Source organism: Phyllobates terribilis, unplaced genomic scaffold (genome assembly GCF_046119375.1).
Source record: "Phyllobates terribilis strain yellow unplaced genomic scaffold, ASM4611937v1 Scaffold_13__5_contigs__length_258822181, whole genome shotgun sequence".
NCBI classification, from domain to species: domain Eukaryota; kingdom Metazoa; phylum Chordata; class Amphibia; order Anura; family Dendrobatidae; genus Phyllobates; species Phyllobates terribilis.
The window spans coordinates 188,190,791-188,208,383 of NW_027362773.1; the positions used below are offsets into that span (position 1 = coordinate 188,190,791).

At 43.1% G+C, this 17,593-nt stretch overlaps 1 protein-coding gene across 1 annotated transcript in view; it reads left to right on the forward strand.

Annotated features, from left to right (window-relative positions):
- The window catches only part of LOC141174274 (polycystin-1-like protein 2), an 88,040-nt gene that overhangs the window by 34,982 nt on the left and 35,465 nt on the right, over positions 1–17,593 (forward strand). Inside the window, exons 19-34 of the mRNA XM_073659121.1 lie at positions 270–394; positions 1,000–1,126; positions 2,033–2,164; positions 2,996–3,221; positions 3,664–3,854; positions 3,932–4,162; positions 4,262–4,363; positions 7,792–7,970; positions 8,365–8,511; positions 9,935–10,134; positions 10,990–11,213; positions 13,282–13,492; positions 14,338–14,566; positions 15,049–15,274; positions 15,373–15,469; positions 16,571–16,705. Of these exons, the coding sequence (XP_073515222.1) occupies positions 270–394; positions 1,000–1,126; positions 2,033–2,164; positions 2,996–3,221; positions 3,664–3,854; positions 3,932–4,162; positions 4,262–4,363; positions 7,792–7,970; positions 8,365–8,511; positions 9,935–10,134; positions 10,990–11,213; positions 13,282–13,492; positions 14,338–14,566; positions 15,049–15,274; positions 15,373–15,469; positions 16,571–16,705 (2,782 nt within the window). The remainder of the gene's footprint in view (positions 1–269; positions 395–999; positions 1,127–2,032; positions 2,165–2,995; positions 3,222–3,663; positions 3,855–3,931; positions 4,163–4,261; positions 4,364–7,791; positions 7,971–8,364; positions 8,512–9,934; positions 10,135–10,989; positions 11,214–13,281; positions 13,493–14,337; positions 14,567–15,048; positions 15,275–15,372; positions 15,470–16,570; positions 16,706–17,593) is intronic.

Here is a 17,593-nt window from a genome sequence, read left to right on the forward strand (position 1 = left end):
TAATACGCACATTGTTAGGATTCAGCTCCAGCTAGCAAAGCTGAATCCTAACAGTTTATATATTACACATTGTAAGTATTCAGCAAATTGCTCTGTTTTTACGAACGTTTGTCCTGGGATGGAAAACCCCTATAAAACCTGTGGTGGGATTGAGCTTTCGAGGCCCACACATGATAATTTTTATTTAATTATTACACCTCATTATATGCTTTTGTTAATGACTTATACATCAGGAGCGTGCACACTCACTGGATCCCTTATTTCTGCAGAGCACAATGTCGCTCCATTTACTCGACGCTGTAGAAAATCTGCAGAGTGCATTACTGGTGGGGAAACTCCCGGACAACGAGCCCACCATACTGACGTCTCCTTCTGCTACCATGTATATAAACAGGTATGGTGCTTTATTTCCAGGCCAAGGGTGGGATTTATTCACTAGAAATAAAGAAAAGGAGAACTTCATTATATCAAATACCTTTCATCTACAGAAGAAATTTTCTTAAAAAGCTCAATTATGTTCTGTATTTTCAGCATTTAAAGGATATGGATATCTTCGGAGTTCATAAAACAAATGCATTTATTTTGAGCGAAAAATATTTTTTTCAATTGGGTTTTATTACAAATTTTGCACCCTTTGGCTTTTATAGACTCTGCACGTGGAGTTTTAACTTTTTTTATGTGTCTTTTTCTGATTTTTTTTAACCGCGGGACCACATAAAAGTCGAGCGGAACTTTGGTGTGGTCATAAGTCAGCTGCAGTCGGAACGAACTCACTAACGACTTCTCAGTTGACTCCTTCTGCAGCCAGCAAGGTTCAAGCTTGTAAAAGCCAAATGGTGCAAATATTTTTTTTTTTTAGTGAAACCCAATTGCAAAAATGAATGCCCCACAAAGGAGTCCATATTCCTTAGACCCTGTTCACACTATATTTATGCAGCCCTGCAACATTACATCTGTCCCATTGTAAATACAGTATTATTATCAGTATTTTATTAACAGACTGCAGTCTGACCAAGTAGAGAGAGCATCGGTGAATATTCCTGACGCAAGTACTGCCGCGTTTACCCTCCCATCATTATCCTCTCTGAACCTCCCGATGGGCGACGCTGAGGCTCTGGATCTTCGGGCAAGTGTAACATGGAAAAACGTACTCAACATGTCTGTAAAGTGTAGAAAAAGGATATTTTGGAAATGTCAAAGAATTGAGAGCATAACCGTCTCATTGCAGTGGCCATGCTCAAAGTGTTCAAAGTATTTTTCAAAGTTTTCGAAGTTATTACTGTTTAAATCTGTCGCCATCTAGTGGAATGTAAAGGTAAAGCAAGAATCGACAACTTGTCAAAAACTTTTCAAAATGTTGGAATGTGCTATACCGGTTCTTTAGGAAGTATTTGATTCTGTAGATAATGTCAGCTCATATATTTTTCACTGCACATTTCATAGAGATCTATTCACATGATGTGGAATGTACTAAACTTTTAGTAATTTTTTTTGTTGTTATTTTGTCCAGCATGGAAAGTTATGAACATCATTTTATTTGAGGATTTGTCAAAAAATTGCATTTAAGTGGCTAATCCCCAGTCTATTTGCTGCCTTCAGCAATATTTGGAGTACAGATGATGGCAGTGATGGGTCAGCACTTCTTTCAGGGTTGTGCTTATAAGACTAAACCTCCTGAAGCTGCTCTTGCGTAGTGTTAGTGACACACAGGTGTACACTGCACTGCAGTACAGATGATGGCAGTGAAGGGGCAGCAGTCATCACTGCCAACATCTGTACTCCTTATGAGTAGGTTCTAATGTTACTGCAAATTGACTGGGAAAAGATGGGGTTTGGAAGCCACTTGCATGAAGTTTTTTTGTTTATTGGAATGAAGACATATCCTCTAATAAAGTGATTTGCAAAGTTTCCTAACTTTCCATGATAAAGAAAAGTAAGTAAAATAATGAAAGTTTAAAGGTCTTTTATCTGATGAATAGACAGCGTATTTCTGTTTTATTGATCCTTTGCTGTGATCCCCTTTTTATTGCAGATGGTGAGCTTTTCAGTGAATCCGTTCTCCCCCAGTAACACCATTGATGTTAGCGGAACCATAGGGGGTCTGAGCCTGACCAGCACAAATGGATCTGTTATCCCTGTAAAGGATCTCGCTGAATACATAGAGGTAATGAACTGGTCCCTTCTTTATTCATTACCTATAGATAACTCTTATAGAGCTAGAAGGAGATAGCAGGGACATGTCAGATGTTCTAGATATTCCCCCAGACTGCAGATTGGAGAAGTACTGTCATACTGGATGAGGGAAGGAATAAGTGTACAACAACGGGAAGAGGGGGAAGGAAGCCCAAAAACTAGGGAAAGGCGGAGTGGACACCCCTAGACAGACTTAACAACACCCTGACTACCCTATTGTCCTTAAATAGGCTCCGCACCTATCGCCGAGCAGGATACCTTATCCCTGAATGTCCCTAGAGCTAGGCCCTAGGTAGGGAGGGGATGAGGTGAGCACTAGGCAGCCCCCACTGCAACTAAAGACAACAAGGTAAACAGACAAGGGAATACACTTAGCTTGAGAAGACACCAGAGAGATCACGCCAACTATCCTCCAAGGGAACTCCAAGAAGACACTAGCCGACTACTAGTACTTCAAGCCTGGACTGAGTAATATAGAACTATCACCGGCGACTCTCTGGAGACACTTACAGTATTTAAACATCCAGCAAGGGTATGTCAATTAGCAGCAGAAGGTGGAGGTTGCTGCTAGGTCCTAGAGGGAGAAAGATATCACTACACAAAAGAAAGGATCAAGAAGACGTCTGCATTGCCAAGCGCAGTGACCTTCTACAGCCGGATCCAGAACGACTGTGTGTCACACCTGACACACCAGTGATAGATACTTCTTCGCCAAGTAGTTCGGGGTTCTAGCCTACGTTCTCTGAGACCCTTTTAATTTTTCAAATGTAATATTATATTTTATTAAAGTTCTTCCCCCCAGATAATATTACCCAGGGATCCCATGGCGGATGAAGAGAGAAGCACCCTGTTCCTGGCTAATGCATCAGCCCTCCTGGTGAATATAACATCGCCCCGGTATCCGCTCGTCATCCATTTGGAACCCAGCGAGGACGTGTCTTTGATATTGTACCTGGGGTATGAATATCATCCTAATGAAACCAACTATGATATCAGCACTCGGCTGCCGAATGGACAGTATCCCAAAGGTAGGATTTAAAGGGAAAGTGTTATAAAAGCATCTTGTGTTTTAAAGGGGTTGGCCAGGAAGGTTTTCTTTTTTTCTTCTAAAGACTTGGAAATAATAAAGACACTGACACTCACCCTCGCCAGGTCTCTGTTTTTTTTTTGTTTACAGGCTGCTGTGGTGATTTTACGACTGACCGCTGCAGCCAATCACTAGATTCAAGAAATAAAAAATCTATATGAAAAATAAACATACTTGGTAAAGGTCCGATCTATCAAAAACTAAAATGATTTAAACTGTGCAATAAATACCAAAATGAAAAAAAAGACAAAATGCCAGAATTGCCATTTTTTTGATCTCCCTCAAAAATGCAATATAAAGCAATCAAAATGTCAAATGTACCGCCAAACAATGCACGGAGCACGATCTCGCCACTACTAACTATTCTAACATTTCTTCCCAAGATAAAGTGTATTCCTGGGTGATAAACCCGGAGGAGCTTTATGGGGTAGGCAGCTACTACCTGACTATAAGAGCGGCGGTGGAGGAAGATGTCCTCACTGTACATTCTGTATCGGTATCGGTCGCCTGCTTCACTTCCCAGTGTGTGTTTTGGGACGAGACCAGTCAGGAATGGAATAACACCGGCTGTCATGTAAGTAGACAAAAATGAGATATTCGTCAAATAAGTTTGAAAAAAAAAAAATAACATGGAGTATTATATTATTTTAGGTTGGCCCTAAGACTACTCCCCATAGCATCCAGTGTCTTTGCACCCATCTAACCTTCTTTGGAAGTTCCTTTATCGTCATGCCCAATGCTGTGGATGTGAGCAGAACAATTGAGCTTTTTGCTACATTTGTGGACAACCCCGTGGTGGTGACCACCGTTGGGTGCATCGCTCTTCTTTACGTGCTGGTGTTGATTTGGGCCAGGAGAAAAGATATCCAGGATAATGCCAAGGTCGGTAGCTGTAAGAACTAATATCATCTAGTAAAGGGTATATGGGCTCCAAATCTGTAGGTGATTCTAATAAAGAGCATCCATACTGTTCTGAACCAGGTGAAGATCATAGCTCTGGAAGATAATGACCCGTTCGCCCAATATCGGTATCTGGTGACTGTATTCACTGGCCATCGAAGAGGAGCTGCAACCTCATCTAAGGTATGCAAGAAGAACAATGGGTCCTCTTAACCTAGTCAGTAAAGGATACGGAAGCCTTTGACATGGAAAAAAAATGATTGTTACATAAATTGTTAATTAAATTGCACTAAGTTTAAATGTGAAATATTCATTCCTTCATTTTTCAGACCCCCAGATATGCAGTTTGGAGCCCGATCTAAGCATCAGAATTTTTCTCTTGTGGGATTGTCTCTCCCAGTAGTATAGGCTGAATGTGAGATCTGTATCTCTCCCAGTAAAATAGGTTGAATGTGAGATCTGTATCTCTCCCACTAATATAGGCTAAATATGAGATCTGTGACTCTTCCAGTAATATAGGCTGAATGTGAGATCTGTGTCTCTCCCAGTAATATAGGCTGAATATGAGATCTGTGACTCTTCCAGTAATATAGACTCAATGTGAGATCTGTATCTCTCCCAGTAAAATAGGTTGAATGTGAGATCTGTATCTCTCCCACTAATATAGGCTAAATATGAGATCTGTGACTCTTCCAGTAATATAGGCTGAATGTGAGATCTGTGTCTCTCCCAGTAATATAGGCTGAATATGAGATCTGTGACTCTTCCAGTAATATAGGCTCAATGTGAGATCTGTGTCTCTCCCAGTAATATAGGCTGAATATGAGATCTGTGACTCTTCCAGTAATATAGACTCAATGTGAGATCTGTGTCTCTCCCAGTAATATAGGCTGAATGTGAGATCTGTGTCTCTCCCAGTAATATAGGCTGAATATGAGATCTGTGACTCTTCCAGTAATATAGGCTCAATGTGAGATCTGTGTCTCTCCCAGTAATTTAGACTGAATGTGACATCTGTCACTTTCCCAGTATTATCATCTGAATATGAGCTCTATGACTCTTCCAGTAATATAAGCTGAATGTGAACTCTGTGTCTCTCCCAGTAATATAGGCTGAATGTGAGATCTGTGTCTCTCCCAGTAAAATAGGTTGAATGTGAGATCTGTATCTCTCCCACTAATATAGGCTAAATATGAGATCTGTGACTCTTCCAGTAATATAGGCTGAATGTGAGATCTGTGTCTCTCCCAGTAATATAGGCTGAATATGAGATCTGTGACTCTTCCAGTAATATAGGCTCAATGTGAGATCTGTGTCTCTCCCAGTAATATAGGGTGAATATGAGATCTGTGACTCTTCCAGTAATATAGACTCAATGTGAGATCTGTGTCTCTCCCAGTAATATAGGCTGAATGTGAGATCTGTGTCTCTCCCAGTAATATAGGCTGAATATGAGATCTGTGACTCTTCCAGTAATATAGGCTCAATGTGAGATCTGTGTCTCTCCCAGTAATTTAGACTGAATGTGACATCTGTCACTTTCCCAGTATTATCATCTGAATATGAGCTCTATGACTCTTCCAGTAATATAAGCTGAATGTGAACTCTGTGTCTCTCCCAGTAATATAGGCTGAATGTGAGATCTGTGTCTCTCCCAGTAAAATAGGTTGAATGTGAGATCTGTATCTCTCCCACTAATATAGGCTAAATATGAGATCTGTGACTCTTCCAGTAATATAGGCTCAATGTGAGATCTGTGTCTCTCCCAGTAATATAGGCTGAATATGAGATCTGTGACTCTTCCAGTAATATAGGCTCAATGTGAGATCTGTGTCTCTCCCAGTAATATAGGCTGAATATGAGATCTGTGACTCTTCCAGTAATATAGACTCAATGTGAGATCTGTGTCTCTCCCAGTAATATAGGCTGAATGTGAGATCTGTGTCTCTCCCAGTAATATAGGCTGAATATGAGATCTGTGACTCTTCCAGTAATATAGGCTCAATGTGAGATCTGTGTCTCTCCCAGTAATTTAGACTGAATGTGACATCTGTCACTTTCCCAGTATTATCATCTGAATATGAGCTCTATGACTCTTCCAGTAATATAAGCTGAATGTGAACTCTGTGTCTCTCCCAGTAATATAGGTTGAATATGAGATCTGTGACTCTTCCAGTAATATAGACTCAATGTGAGATCTGTGTCTCTCCCAGTAATATAGGCTGAATGTGAGATCTGTGTCTCTCCCAGTAATATAGGCTGAATATGAGATCTGTGACTCTTCCAGTAATATAGACTCAATGTGAGATCTGCATCTCTCCCAGTAGCATAGACTGAATGTGAGATCTGTGACTCTTCCAATATTATCAGCTGAATGTGAGATTTGTGACTCTCCCAATGTGACTCAATGTGAGATCTGTGTCTCTCCCAGTAATATAGACTGGATGTGAGATCTGTGTCTCTTCCAGTAATATAGGCTCATTGTGAGATCTGTGTCTCTCCCAGTAATATAGGCTGCATGTGAGATCTGTGTCTCTCCCAGTAATATAGGCTGAATGTGAGATCTGTGTCTCTCCCAGTAATATAGGCTGAATGTGAGATCTGTGTCTCTCCCAGTAATATAGGCTGAATGTGAGATCTGTGTCTCTCCCAGTAATATAGGCTCAATGTGAGATCTGAGTCTCTCCCAGTAATATAGGTTGGATGTGAGCTCTGTGTGTCTGTAATATAGGCTCAATGTGAGATCTGTGACTCTTCCAGTAATATAGGCTGAATGTGAGATCTGTGTCTCTCCCAGTAATATAGGCTGAATGTGAGATCTGTGTCTCTCCCAGTAATATAGGCTGAGTGTGAGATCTGTGTCTCTCCCAGTAATATAGGCTCAATGTGGGATCTGTGTCTCTCCCAGTAATATAGGCTGAATGTGAGATCTGTGTCTCTCCCAGTAATATAGGCTCACTGTGAGATCTGTGTCTCTCCCAGTAATATAGGCTGAATGTGAGATCTGTGTCTCTCCCAGTAATATAGGTTGGATGTGAGATCTGTGACTCTTCTAGTAATATAGGCTGGATGTGAGATCTGTGTCTCTCCCAGTAATATAGGCTGAATGTGAGATCTGTGTCTCTCCCAGTAATATAGGCTGAATGTGAGATCTGTGTCTCTCGCAGTAATGAACAATAAAAAAAATCTGTGTGAAGATGTATTTTGATTTTAAAGGAGTTTTCCAGTTTATGAAGTTTGCTGTAAACAACTAAACTGAGCTTTACTCTCTCTCCTCAGGTCCAACACTGAGTCTCCACCACTGCTCCCCTTGTCTGGTATGGTCTACAGCTCTAGCGTCACGTCGACAGTCAATAAGTGAGCTCTAAGGCTCATGTCTGAGTTAACGGCACAAGCTGCTAAGAGCTGCTCAGCTCAGTTATTGGGTGCATCGCTGTTGACGTCAGCACTGCAATTACAGACACAAGGAGCAACAGTGGAGACTCAGCGCTGGACCTGGGGAGGGTGAGTAAATGAGAGTTGGTTTTTTAAAAAAAAAAAATTGGAAAATCCCTTTAAATTCATTTGGTTCCAGACTCATTGCTTTTAGTCATGGTAACTCTGTCCTGTAGGTCACGTTAACACTCTTTGGCTCTGATGGAGAGAGTGAACCCCATCACTTGTATGATCCAGACGGAGTTGTTTTTGAAAGTGGGGGCTCTGATGCTTTCTTGATGACAACTTTATTGCCTCTTGGAGAAGCGCAGCGTATAAGACTTTGGCATGACAACTCCGGAGATAAGCCTTCGTGGTAAGAATGAGCTTCGCATATAGGAGCTCATACTCATTAGATAATTACAGTGGGACTGCCTGACTATTTAGTATGTATGGGGTGACAGCAGATGTCAGGAGAAAGAAGGATCAGGCATGTTGGATATCAGTATGCCTGATCCATTGTTCTTGCAGGAGATAAGCTGCTGTCTGAGTTGTCAGACAGCGACTTATTCCCTTGTCTCAATTCACATTCTGCTGAGTGTGAAAGGAAACTGGAAAGTTGAGGAGGATAGCCGTGTCCAGCCTATGGCTTTAGGGCCCCAGCGGCTTTAGAGATGACTGATGACTGAAAGACTGACCATGCACCTTCCGATTTCAGATGCACATGCGGTTCAGCTGAGCATACATCTACATCGTCTTTGTCCTTACAGGTATGTGAACAGAGTGTTGGTACATGACGTGGAAATGGATCAGCGGTGGTGCTTCCTGTGTAATTCCTGGCTTTCCATCCAGGTTGGAGATTGTGTGTTGGATAAGGAGTTCAGTGTCGCCACAGAGGAGGATATGAAGCAGTTTAGGTAACACCTAATCCGAAAGAGTTAACATTTTTGGGAAATTTTAAAATATGTTTTAGGCTCTTTAAATCTGAGCAGATCGGCGAGGGTCTGGGTCCTGAGACCTCAGCCGATCGTTCAAAAGACTTCTTAGAAGTGCACAGCTCAGGAGACAAGAGTGCGCACAGCTCAGGAGACAGGAGTGCGCACAGCTCAGGAGACAGGAGTGCGCACAGCTCTGGAGACAGGAGTGCGCACAGCTCAGGAGACAGGAGGGCGCACAGCTCTGGAGACAGGAGTGCGCACAGCTCAGGAGACAGGAGTGCGCACAGCTCAGGAGACAGGAGTGCGCACAGCTCAGGAGACAGGAGTGCGCACAGCTCTGGAGACAGGAGGGCGCACAGCTCAGGAGACTGGAGGGCGCACAGCTCTGGAGACAGGAGTGCGCACAGCTCAGGAGACAGGAGGGCGCACAGCTCTGGAGACAGGAGTGCGCACAGCTCAGGAGACAGGAGTGCGCACAGCTCAGGAGACAGGAGTGCGCACAGCTCAGGAGACAGGAGTGCGCACAGCTCTGGAGACAGGAGTGCGCACAGCTCAGGAGACAGGAGTGCGCACAGCTTTGGAGACAGGAGTGCGCACAGCTCTGGAGACAGGAGTGCGCACAGCTCAGGAGACAGGAGTGCGCACAGCTCAGGAGACAGGAGTGCGCACAGCTCTGGAGACAGGAGTGCGCACAGCTCTGGAGACAGGAGGGCGCACAGCTCTGGAGACAGGAGCGCGCACAGCTCTGGAGACAGGAGCGCGCACAGCTCTGGAGACTGGAGCGCGCACAGCTCTGGAGACTGGAGCGCGCACAGCTCTGGAGACTGGAGCGCGCACAGCTCTGGAGACTGGAGCGCGCACAGCTCTGGAGACAGGAGCGCGCACAGCTCTGGAGACAGGAGCGCGCACAGCTCTGGAGACAGGAGCGCGCACAGCTCTGGAGACAGGAGCGCGCACAGCTCTGGAGACAGGAGCGCGCACAGCTCTGGAGACAGGAGCGTGCACAGCTCTGGAGACAGGAGCGCGCACAGCTCTGGAGACAGGAGCGCGCACAGCTCTGGAGACAGGAGTGCGCACAGCTCTGGAGACAGGAGTGTGCACAGCTCTGGAGACAGGAGTGCGCACAGCTCTGGAGACAGGAGTGCGCACAGCTCTGGAGACAGGAGTGCGCACAGCTCTGGAGACTGGAGTGCGCACAGCTCTGGAGACAGGAGCGCGCACAGCTCTGGAGACAGGAGTGCGCACAGCTCTGGAGACTGGAGTGCTCCTGCCTCAGCACACACAGTAGATTACTTTTAGAAGAATTGAGACTTTACATGATCAGATTTAGAAAATAACTAATCCCACGCTAAATAAAACTATCCAATATATCTATATATATTTCCTTACATTTTGTTTTCAGCAATCTATTCTTCATGAAGACGTCCAAAGGATTCCGGGATGGGCACATCTGGTACTCTGTATTCAGTCGCTCCCCCAGGAGCCCTTTCACTCGGGTACAGAGAGTCTCCTGCTGCTTCTCCCTGCTTCTGTGCACCATGCTGACCAGTATTATGTTTTGGGGGGTACCCACAGACCCCACAGAACAGAAGATGGACTTAGGTAATGACTGTATATAGTGTATGACTACACATCTCATTTCTAACACTAGTTATGCTTCTCTGGCACTACTAAAACATATATTTAGCATTTTTAGCACTTTGCTTTTAGAGTGTTACACAGTAGTTGGAAACATATAGAGCCATATGGTGCAAAAATAACATCTAGGCTTGGAAAAATTCATTGCAAATCAACCAGCCGAATTTTCCGATTTTTATCCCCCATTTTTCGAAGAGAAAAACGAAAAAAATGTAAATATTTAATATTGCCAAGATAAAAAAAAGTTATAGCTCTTGAAAGTTGAGGAGGAAAACTCAAAGGGAAGAGATGCTGACTTGGACTTGTCAGCAATGTTTTTCTAATACTGGAAAACTCCTTAATGAATAACTAAGCTTTCAAATTTTTTTAATAATTTTGTCCAGCATGGAAAGTTATAAAATTTTGCAAAATTGTTATAAAACTGTGCAAATCAATTTATTAGGGGATTTTTCTTAATTTCTGTATAAAAATTGTATGTAGCTTCCAAATCTCTGCATATCACCAGTCTTGTTTGCTGCTTTCAGCTGCGCTGATATCAGAGCGTAATCATTAGGAGTACAGATGATGGCAGTGATGGGTCACTGCCATCATCTGTACTCCTAATGAGACTGATCTGATATCCATGCAGCTGAAGGCAGAAAATATACTGGAATGGAGTTTATAACTTTCCATGCTGTAAAAAAATAAATAAATAAAAGTTTAGTTACTCTTTAAGGATACATTGTACATTAATGTATAAAACTGCATATTTACTTGCAAGAAGAACTGCCAGCAGTCACTAGTACTAATTACACAATGTATCATTATCTGTACTCTCAGGTAAGATTGAATTCACCTGGCAGGAGGTGATGATTGGATTTGAGAGCTCCTTATTGATGTTCCCCATCAACCTCCTGATCGTTCAGATCTTCAGAAATGTCCGGCCTAAACCAACAAACGAGTCTTCTGAAAAGACACAGAAAGATTGTGCATCTCATACCAAAAAGAAACCTTCTTCACCAACTGTTTCCAGCTCCGCTCTTACCCCAGACACTGTTTTGAAGGTAAGACATTTCTATTTTGGCCGCCATTAGTAGTAAACCATTCATCTGTTTGGCACTTGATAGTTCCTCAAAAAGCAGCTATAAAATATTTTCCTCTGTTGTTCTCTTTTATTATTGTCTTACTGATTGAGCACATCAGGCTTCTATAGATTGTATGTAGGGATAGGTCCCAGGTATGTTGGTGCATCTGCAGTCTTGCATGCCCATATGACCATATATAGTAGATTTTCCTATGTTAAAAGAGGACCGGTCACCAGGTCAAAAGCGGACAGTTTTTGCCTGTGTTTCAGTTTTTGTTTTTTTTTGATAATCCTCCATACGGTTTCAGAGATATCAGCATTTTTATTTGGTGCTAATTTTTATGATCATTATCAAGGGGGTGTGGCTTACAGACTAATAATGTAGAGCTGCCTAAAGACATGCCCCTGAGGATCCTTTGAGACACGCCCCTGAGGATCCTTTGAGACTCGCCCCTGAGGATCCTTTGAGACACGCCCCTGAGGATCCTTGCAGACACACCCCTGAGGATCCGTAGAGACACGCTCCTGAGGCTCCTTTGAGACACACCCCTGAGGCTCCTTTGAGACACACCCCTGAGGCTCCTTTGAGACACGCTCCTGAGGATCCGTAGAGACACGCTCCTGAGGATCCGTAGAGACACGCTCCTGAGGATCCATAGAGACACGCTCCTGAGGATCCGTAGAGACACTCTCCTGAGGATCCGTAGAGACACGCTCCTGAGGATCCGTAGAGACACGCTCCTGAGGATCCGTATAAACACGCTCCTGAGGATCCGTAGAGACACGCTCCTGAGGATCCTTTGAGACACGCCCCTGAGGATCCATAGAGACACGCCCCTGAGGATCCATAGAGATACGCTCCTGAGGCTCCTTTGAGACACACCCCTGAGGCTCCTTTGAGACACACTCCTGAGGCTCCTTTGAGACACACACCTGAGGATCCGTAGAGACACGCTCCTGAGGATCCGTAGAGACACGCTCCTGAGGATCCGTAGAGACACGCTCCTGAGGATCCATAGAGACACGCTCCTGAGGATCCGTAGAGACACGCTCCTGAGGATCCGTAGAGACACTCTCCTGAGGATCCGTAGAGACACTCTCCTGAGGATCCGTAGAGACACGCTCCTGAGGATCCGTAGAGACACGCTCCTGAGGATCCGTAGAGACACTCTCCTGAGGATCCGTAGAGACACTCTCCTGAGGATCCGTAGAGACACGCTCCTGAGGATCCGTAGAGACACGCTCCTGAGGATCCGTAGAGACACGCTCCTGAGGATCCGTAGAGACACGCCCCTGAGGATCTTTTAGACACGCCCCTGAGGATGATTTGGGACACACCCTGAAGATCCTGTGAGCACTGTCCAAAGACTTGTAAAGATTATAAATAGTAGCATTAAATAAAAAAGGCCCATATCTCTGGAATTGTATGGCAAATTAAAAAAAAATAGTGCCATACTCAGGGGAGCAATGGAAATGAATTAAGACCAAGAACTGGCCAATTTTTACCTGGTGACAGGTCCTCTTTAACGTAAAGAATATTATGTACGGTCATCCAATCAGGGGTACCAGAGAAGTGGCAGAAGAAGGGTAAGTCTGGCGGGTAAGTCTGACTTGATGGTGGCACCAGTAGTAGGAGAGTATCGTAGAATCTGGGAAATACCAGAGTGCCGTCTACAGAGTGGAAAAGAGCTCCTGAGAACACCTAGCCAGAAAGCTGTAGAATAACTCTTGTGGAGGTACGTCTGAATATGTTCCAGTTTATAGATTTGTACCCCACTTCTGTGGAGAGTTGTGCACCCCTTTCCCAAAAAAGGCTGAGATGCAGTGATGTTGCCTCGCAGACACGAACTGTATCGTATTGATCATTTCGGCACATCCCAGATGCCATCCAAACTCTTCTCTTATGGATACGATATGATTTTTTTTTCCAATCTTACCTTTTGACAAGGAAATTTTCAAAGTAGAGGATCAATGTACAAAAGTGATTATTCTTCTCTATCTCAAAAAGTACCGTCAAATACTACTGCAATCATCTCTGTGCCTCACAGGACATTAGAAGAATTGCAAACACCCTCTTTAAAGCCCAGAAGACCCCATTCCCCAGTATAGATGTTGGGAAGTCCGCGGATATCAATAGCCTTTTATCTCTAGTGGAAGACATCATTCTGAAGCAGAACAGAATTGGTCAAGACTTTTATACTGATAGTAAGAAAGAGGAGAGATTCCTGACCCTCAGCTTGGACTCTGTAGACCTAAATGGTAAGTTGAGGGTCGAAATGTGTGTTGGGGTCTGGGGTGGAGGCTGATGTGGTGACCCATTCTATTATTATTTTTTGAGGTATGTCTGATTATAATGCATCTTTATCTTTATACTATTGATTTTACTTTTGTGCATTACATTGCACCAAATCTCTATATACTGTACCTAAATTGTAAAACTGCATTGTAATTAATTCTATTGTTATTTTTTTGTGGTATGTCTGATTAATAATGCATTTTTATCTTTGTACTATTGATTTTACTTTCGTGCATTACATTGCACCAAAGCTCTATATACTGTACCTAAGTCGTAGAATTGCATTTTAATTAATTCTATTATTATTTTTGGGGTATGTCTGATTATAATGCATCTTTATACTACTGATTTTACTTTTGTGCATTACATTGCACCAAATCTCTTTTGTGGATATCTACAGTATATGTGCCTATACATTTATCATTTACTTTTGTGCATTACATTGCACCAAATCTCTTTTGTGGATATCTACAGTATATGTGGCTATACATTTATCTTCATCACTCTTTGGTAGTATTCTGCCACCTTGTGCCTACCCTTTGTGTTATTTTCTTATTTTTACTATTTTGTGTCTCCCATTGGCCTCCCCTTGCTTTCATTGTTTTTACTATTAACGTTTAACTTGTATATATATATATATATATATATATATATATATATATATATATATATATATACACACACATTTTTATCTTATTTACTTTTGTATAACATTTATATGATATTCTAGATGGTAAGTTGTCCTGTCAGCAGAATCATCGCAATGATGCAAGCTTGGGATTTGCAATCCATATTTTATATCTTCTAGATGAAATGAGAAGTTCCACCCCAGAAAAAGGACTCGGGGAGCGGCACCCTAGAGGAGATCACCACCGCTACCTTTATCCGCAGTTGCAGCACATAGAGAAGAAGCTGGAGCTACTGGGACCTGCTATGTTTCAAAATCCACAAAGTTACATCCAAGCTGTTTCCCAAGTCCGGCACATGAAGGAAGTCTTGGAAAACAAATTCTATGCTACAGGGTCTGCGAGCGAAATGTGAGATCCAGGTTCACCCTATTCAGGACCATCCTGCCAAATTAGGGGCTATGCAGTATACAATATCTAAGGGTCCAGATAAATTCCCCATAAAGAACGCCAGTCAATGTTATAGAAGTTGATCGGAGATTGTTAAAGGGTTTGTGCTCAGTTCCCAATCGCTGGGACCTTCGCCAATGCCCAAGCGCTGTACTCAAGCCCCGTTCTGGGGATCAGTGGGGGTCCCTGCAATCGGACCCCCAGCAATTGGAAACTTATCCACTATCCCATTGATAACTTTACAACTTGGAACAAACCTGTTAAGAACCAATTTAACCTGCCAATGATTAAGAGAGATGATCATTTCTCCTCCTGTCATTTTTGCCAGAGGAAAAAAAGGCACAAAAGCTTTGATAATCCAACAAACAAGCGTTTGCTCACTTCTAGAATTCAAAAGAGTCTTGAGGGGTCATCCATTATTCTTCTGTCTTCATTTTCTGTAGATGTTCCTCCATTGGAAGTCTCTCCGAGGAGAAGAAGAATGTCACCAAAGGTTTGCCCTGGTGGTTTGTCTTCATTGGATGGTTCCTCGTACTGGGAACTAGCGGCGTATCTGGATTCTTCACAATGTTGTACGGCTTACATTACGGCAAGGACAGTTCCATCAAGTGGCTCATTTCAATGGCCATCTCATTTTTTGAGAGTCTCTTCATCACGCAACCTTTAAAGGTGTGGTAGGAAGTTCTCGCTTAGAATCTATGTTCTAGAAGGTGGTAGCTGGTGCATCCTTGGACGTGGTCATATTACATATACCCAATATTTTACAGGTACTTGGGTTTGCAGCATTTTTTGCGCTGGTTTTAAAGAAAGTAGAAACAGAAGATGATGAAGAAGCCACCATCAACAGAGATCTGTCAGCACCAGGTACCAAGAGAACCCCAATAGTACTGTCCTATTGAAGGAAAGGGGACTTTTCACACTTTTTCAGGTCACATGCAAGTCACACAAAGTCTAGGACATCCAATGTTGGATTTTTGGGCTTATCACTTTGCTGTCATGAATTACAACCTGACCACATTAACGATCATTAAATGTCAGGGATGATAACTTAATAATCATTAAGTGTCTGACAATCGAGAACCCAGGGATCTGGAGAATGGGGCTCAGGACCCAGAAAAAAGGGCTTTGCACATCTCCGTCTTGAAAGGAGCGGAGATGCACATGCTCAACCTCCGTTTCATTCAGTGTCTGTGTGTCTAGCACTTGGCTATTTCCAGCCATTCTGGGGATCTCTAAGACCCTCAACAGTCATGAGATATGCGACAACTTTAAATTCTAGGAATACCCCTTTAAGTGAAATGTTCGGATACTTTGCGGATTCCCTGGGGCAAAGTTTACATTTCATATACGATAATCTGGTTAAACTTTTGCTAGGAAAGTACACAGTCTAGTGACAAGTCGCCATAAACGCTACCTCTTGAGAAAAGCGGTGTTAAACATTTGCTGGTTTCTAGGTGTATATTTCAGGGGTTTTACTAGGTGGTATTATAAGGAGCTAACGCGGGAGATGACGGACCCTTCTGTATGGCGGCACGATGATGTACTCTGTGTGACACGCAATATGAAAGTCATATAACACACACTGTTATGGGACTTGAAGGGGGTCTCCGGAGAAAGCAGATTAGCACCTATCCACAGGATAAGGTGATAACTTATTGGATTGGTGGGGGTCCGACCGCTGGGACCCGCACTGATTGGTAGGGTGGGGAACTTTTATCCCTTTTTCAAGAATGGAGCGGAAGTCTGCATGTCCATTAAAAATTCCCTGTTCTACCAAATGGTGTAAGTCCCAGCGGTCGGACCCCCGTCAATTTAGTGTAGTATCTGGTAAAACAAACAAATGACCGCATGTTCCGATCCTTACAAATAATGCAGAGCTTTTATAAAATATAGCTTTCACTTTTTACTTTAGCTATCAATAATCAGAATGAAGAAGTTTTAAATTATTGATTCATATTCCCACAGGAGATCCAAACCTTTTACTCGAATCCCACAGAGACAGTAACATATACCAACCTCCTCCTCCTACCGACGTCTCAAGAATGAAGAATATGTATATAAAGGAGCAAAAGGTGTTTGCTCTAATACGGGAAATACTAGGTAAGCGTCCGACAGACGCCAGGATTGCAGGTACTATGTGTCACCTAAGACATTGGTAGAATATCGCTAGGATATACCACTAATGTCTAATCCCTCTTAGAAAGTACTACCCAGAAAATGCCACGGCCCCTAAGACAAAATCTACTGCCATCATCTTCTCCCTTCTTTGCTCAATATAATATATTACAACATCCGTTCTAATATCTGGGGCTGGGAAACCAAAATCGGATCAAGTCACTCTCCTATTCCTTGGACAAGAAGATGTGTAATGAGACCTGTCTGACCCTCATTACTACTTCTCCTACAAGCTGCTAGCTGATGAGTTTATTATGTGAATAGTCAATATGATTCTGGAAAAGGATCTCTGAAGCTCCAGATATTAGTTACTCAGACCAGGAACACACCTTGGGCCTAGTTCACATTTATACTGCATCAATGTCTCAGTTGGAAATTATGGAGCCATTCAGTGTAATGGGACACTCTAGGATCCATTTGGTGGGTGTCCATGTTTTTTAGGTGGACACAAAGGCATAGTAGACCACAGTCCACCTAAAAAAACAGACACTGATTGAATAGAGGCAAGATGGACTCTTTTTGACCCATTAAACTGAATGGCTCCTGTTGTGGGTTCAGACAGAAAACTGTGTTTCGGAGAATGAGACGAAAACCACGAGTGTAGAGCACAAGTTAAATGTGAGAATGGCCTTAAGGTCTCCTTACACATCAGACTAATGTCGTCCAAAGCCATCGATATCTAAGGGTTCTGCCGACATGTATGGGGGTGCAGGCAGACTGATTGTCAGGGAAGATGTCGATCGGGCATGTCTGCCGAACAAGCACTGCTGTGTATGGGAGAGATGGCTGTTGGTCAAACAGCCATCTATGTGT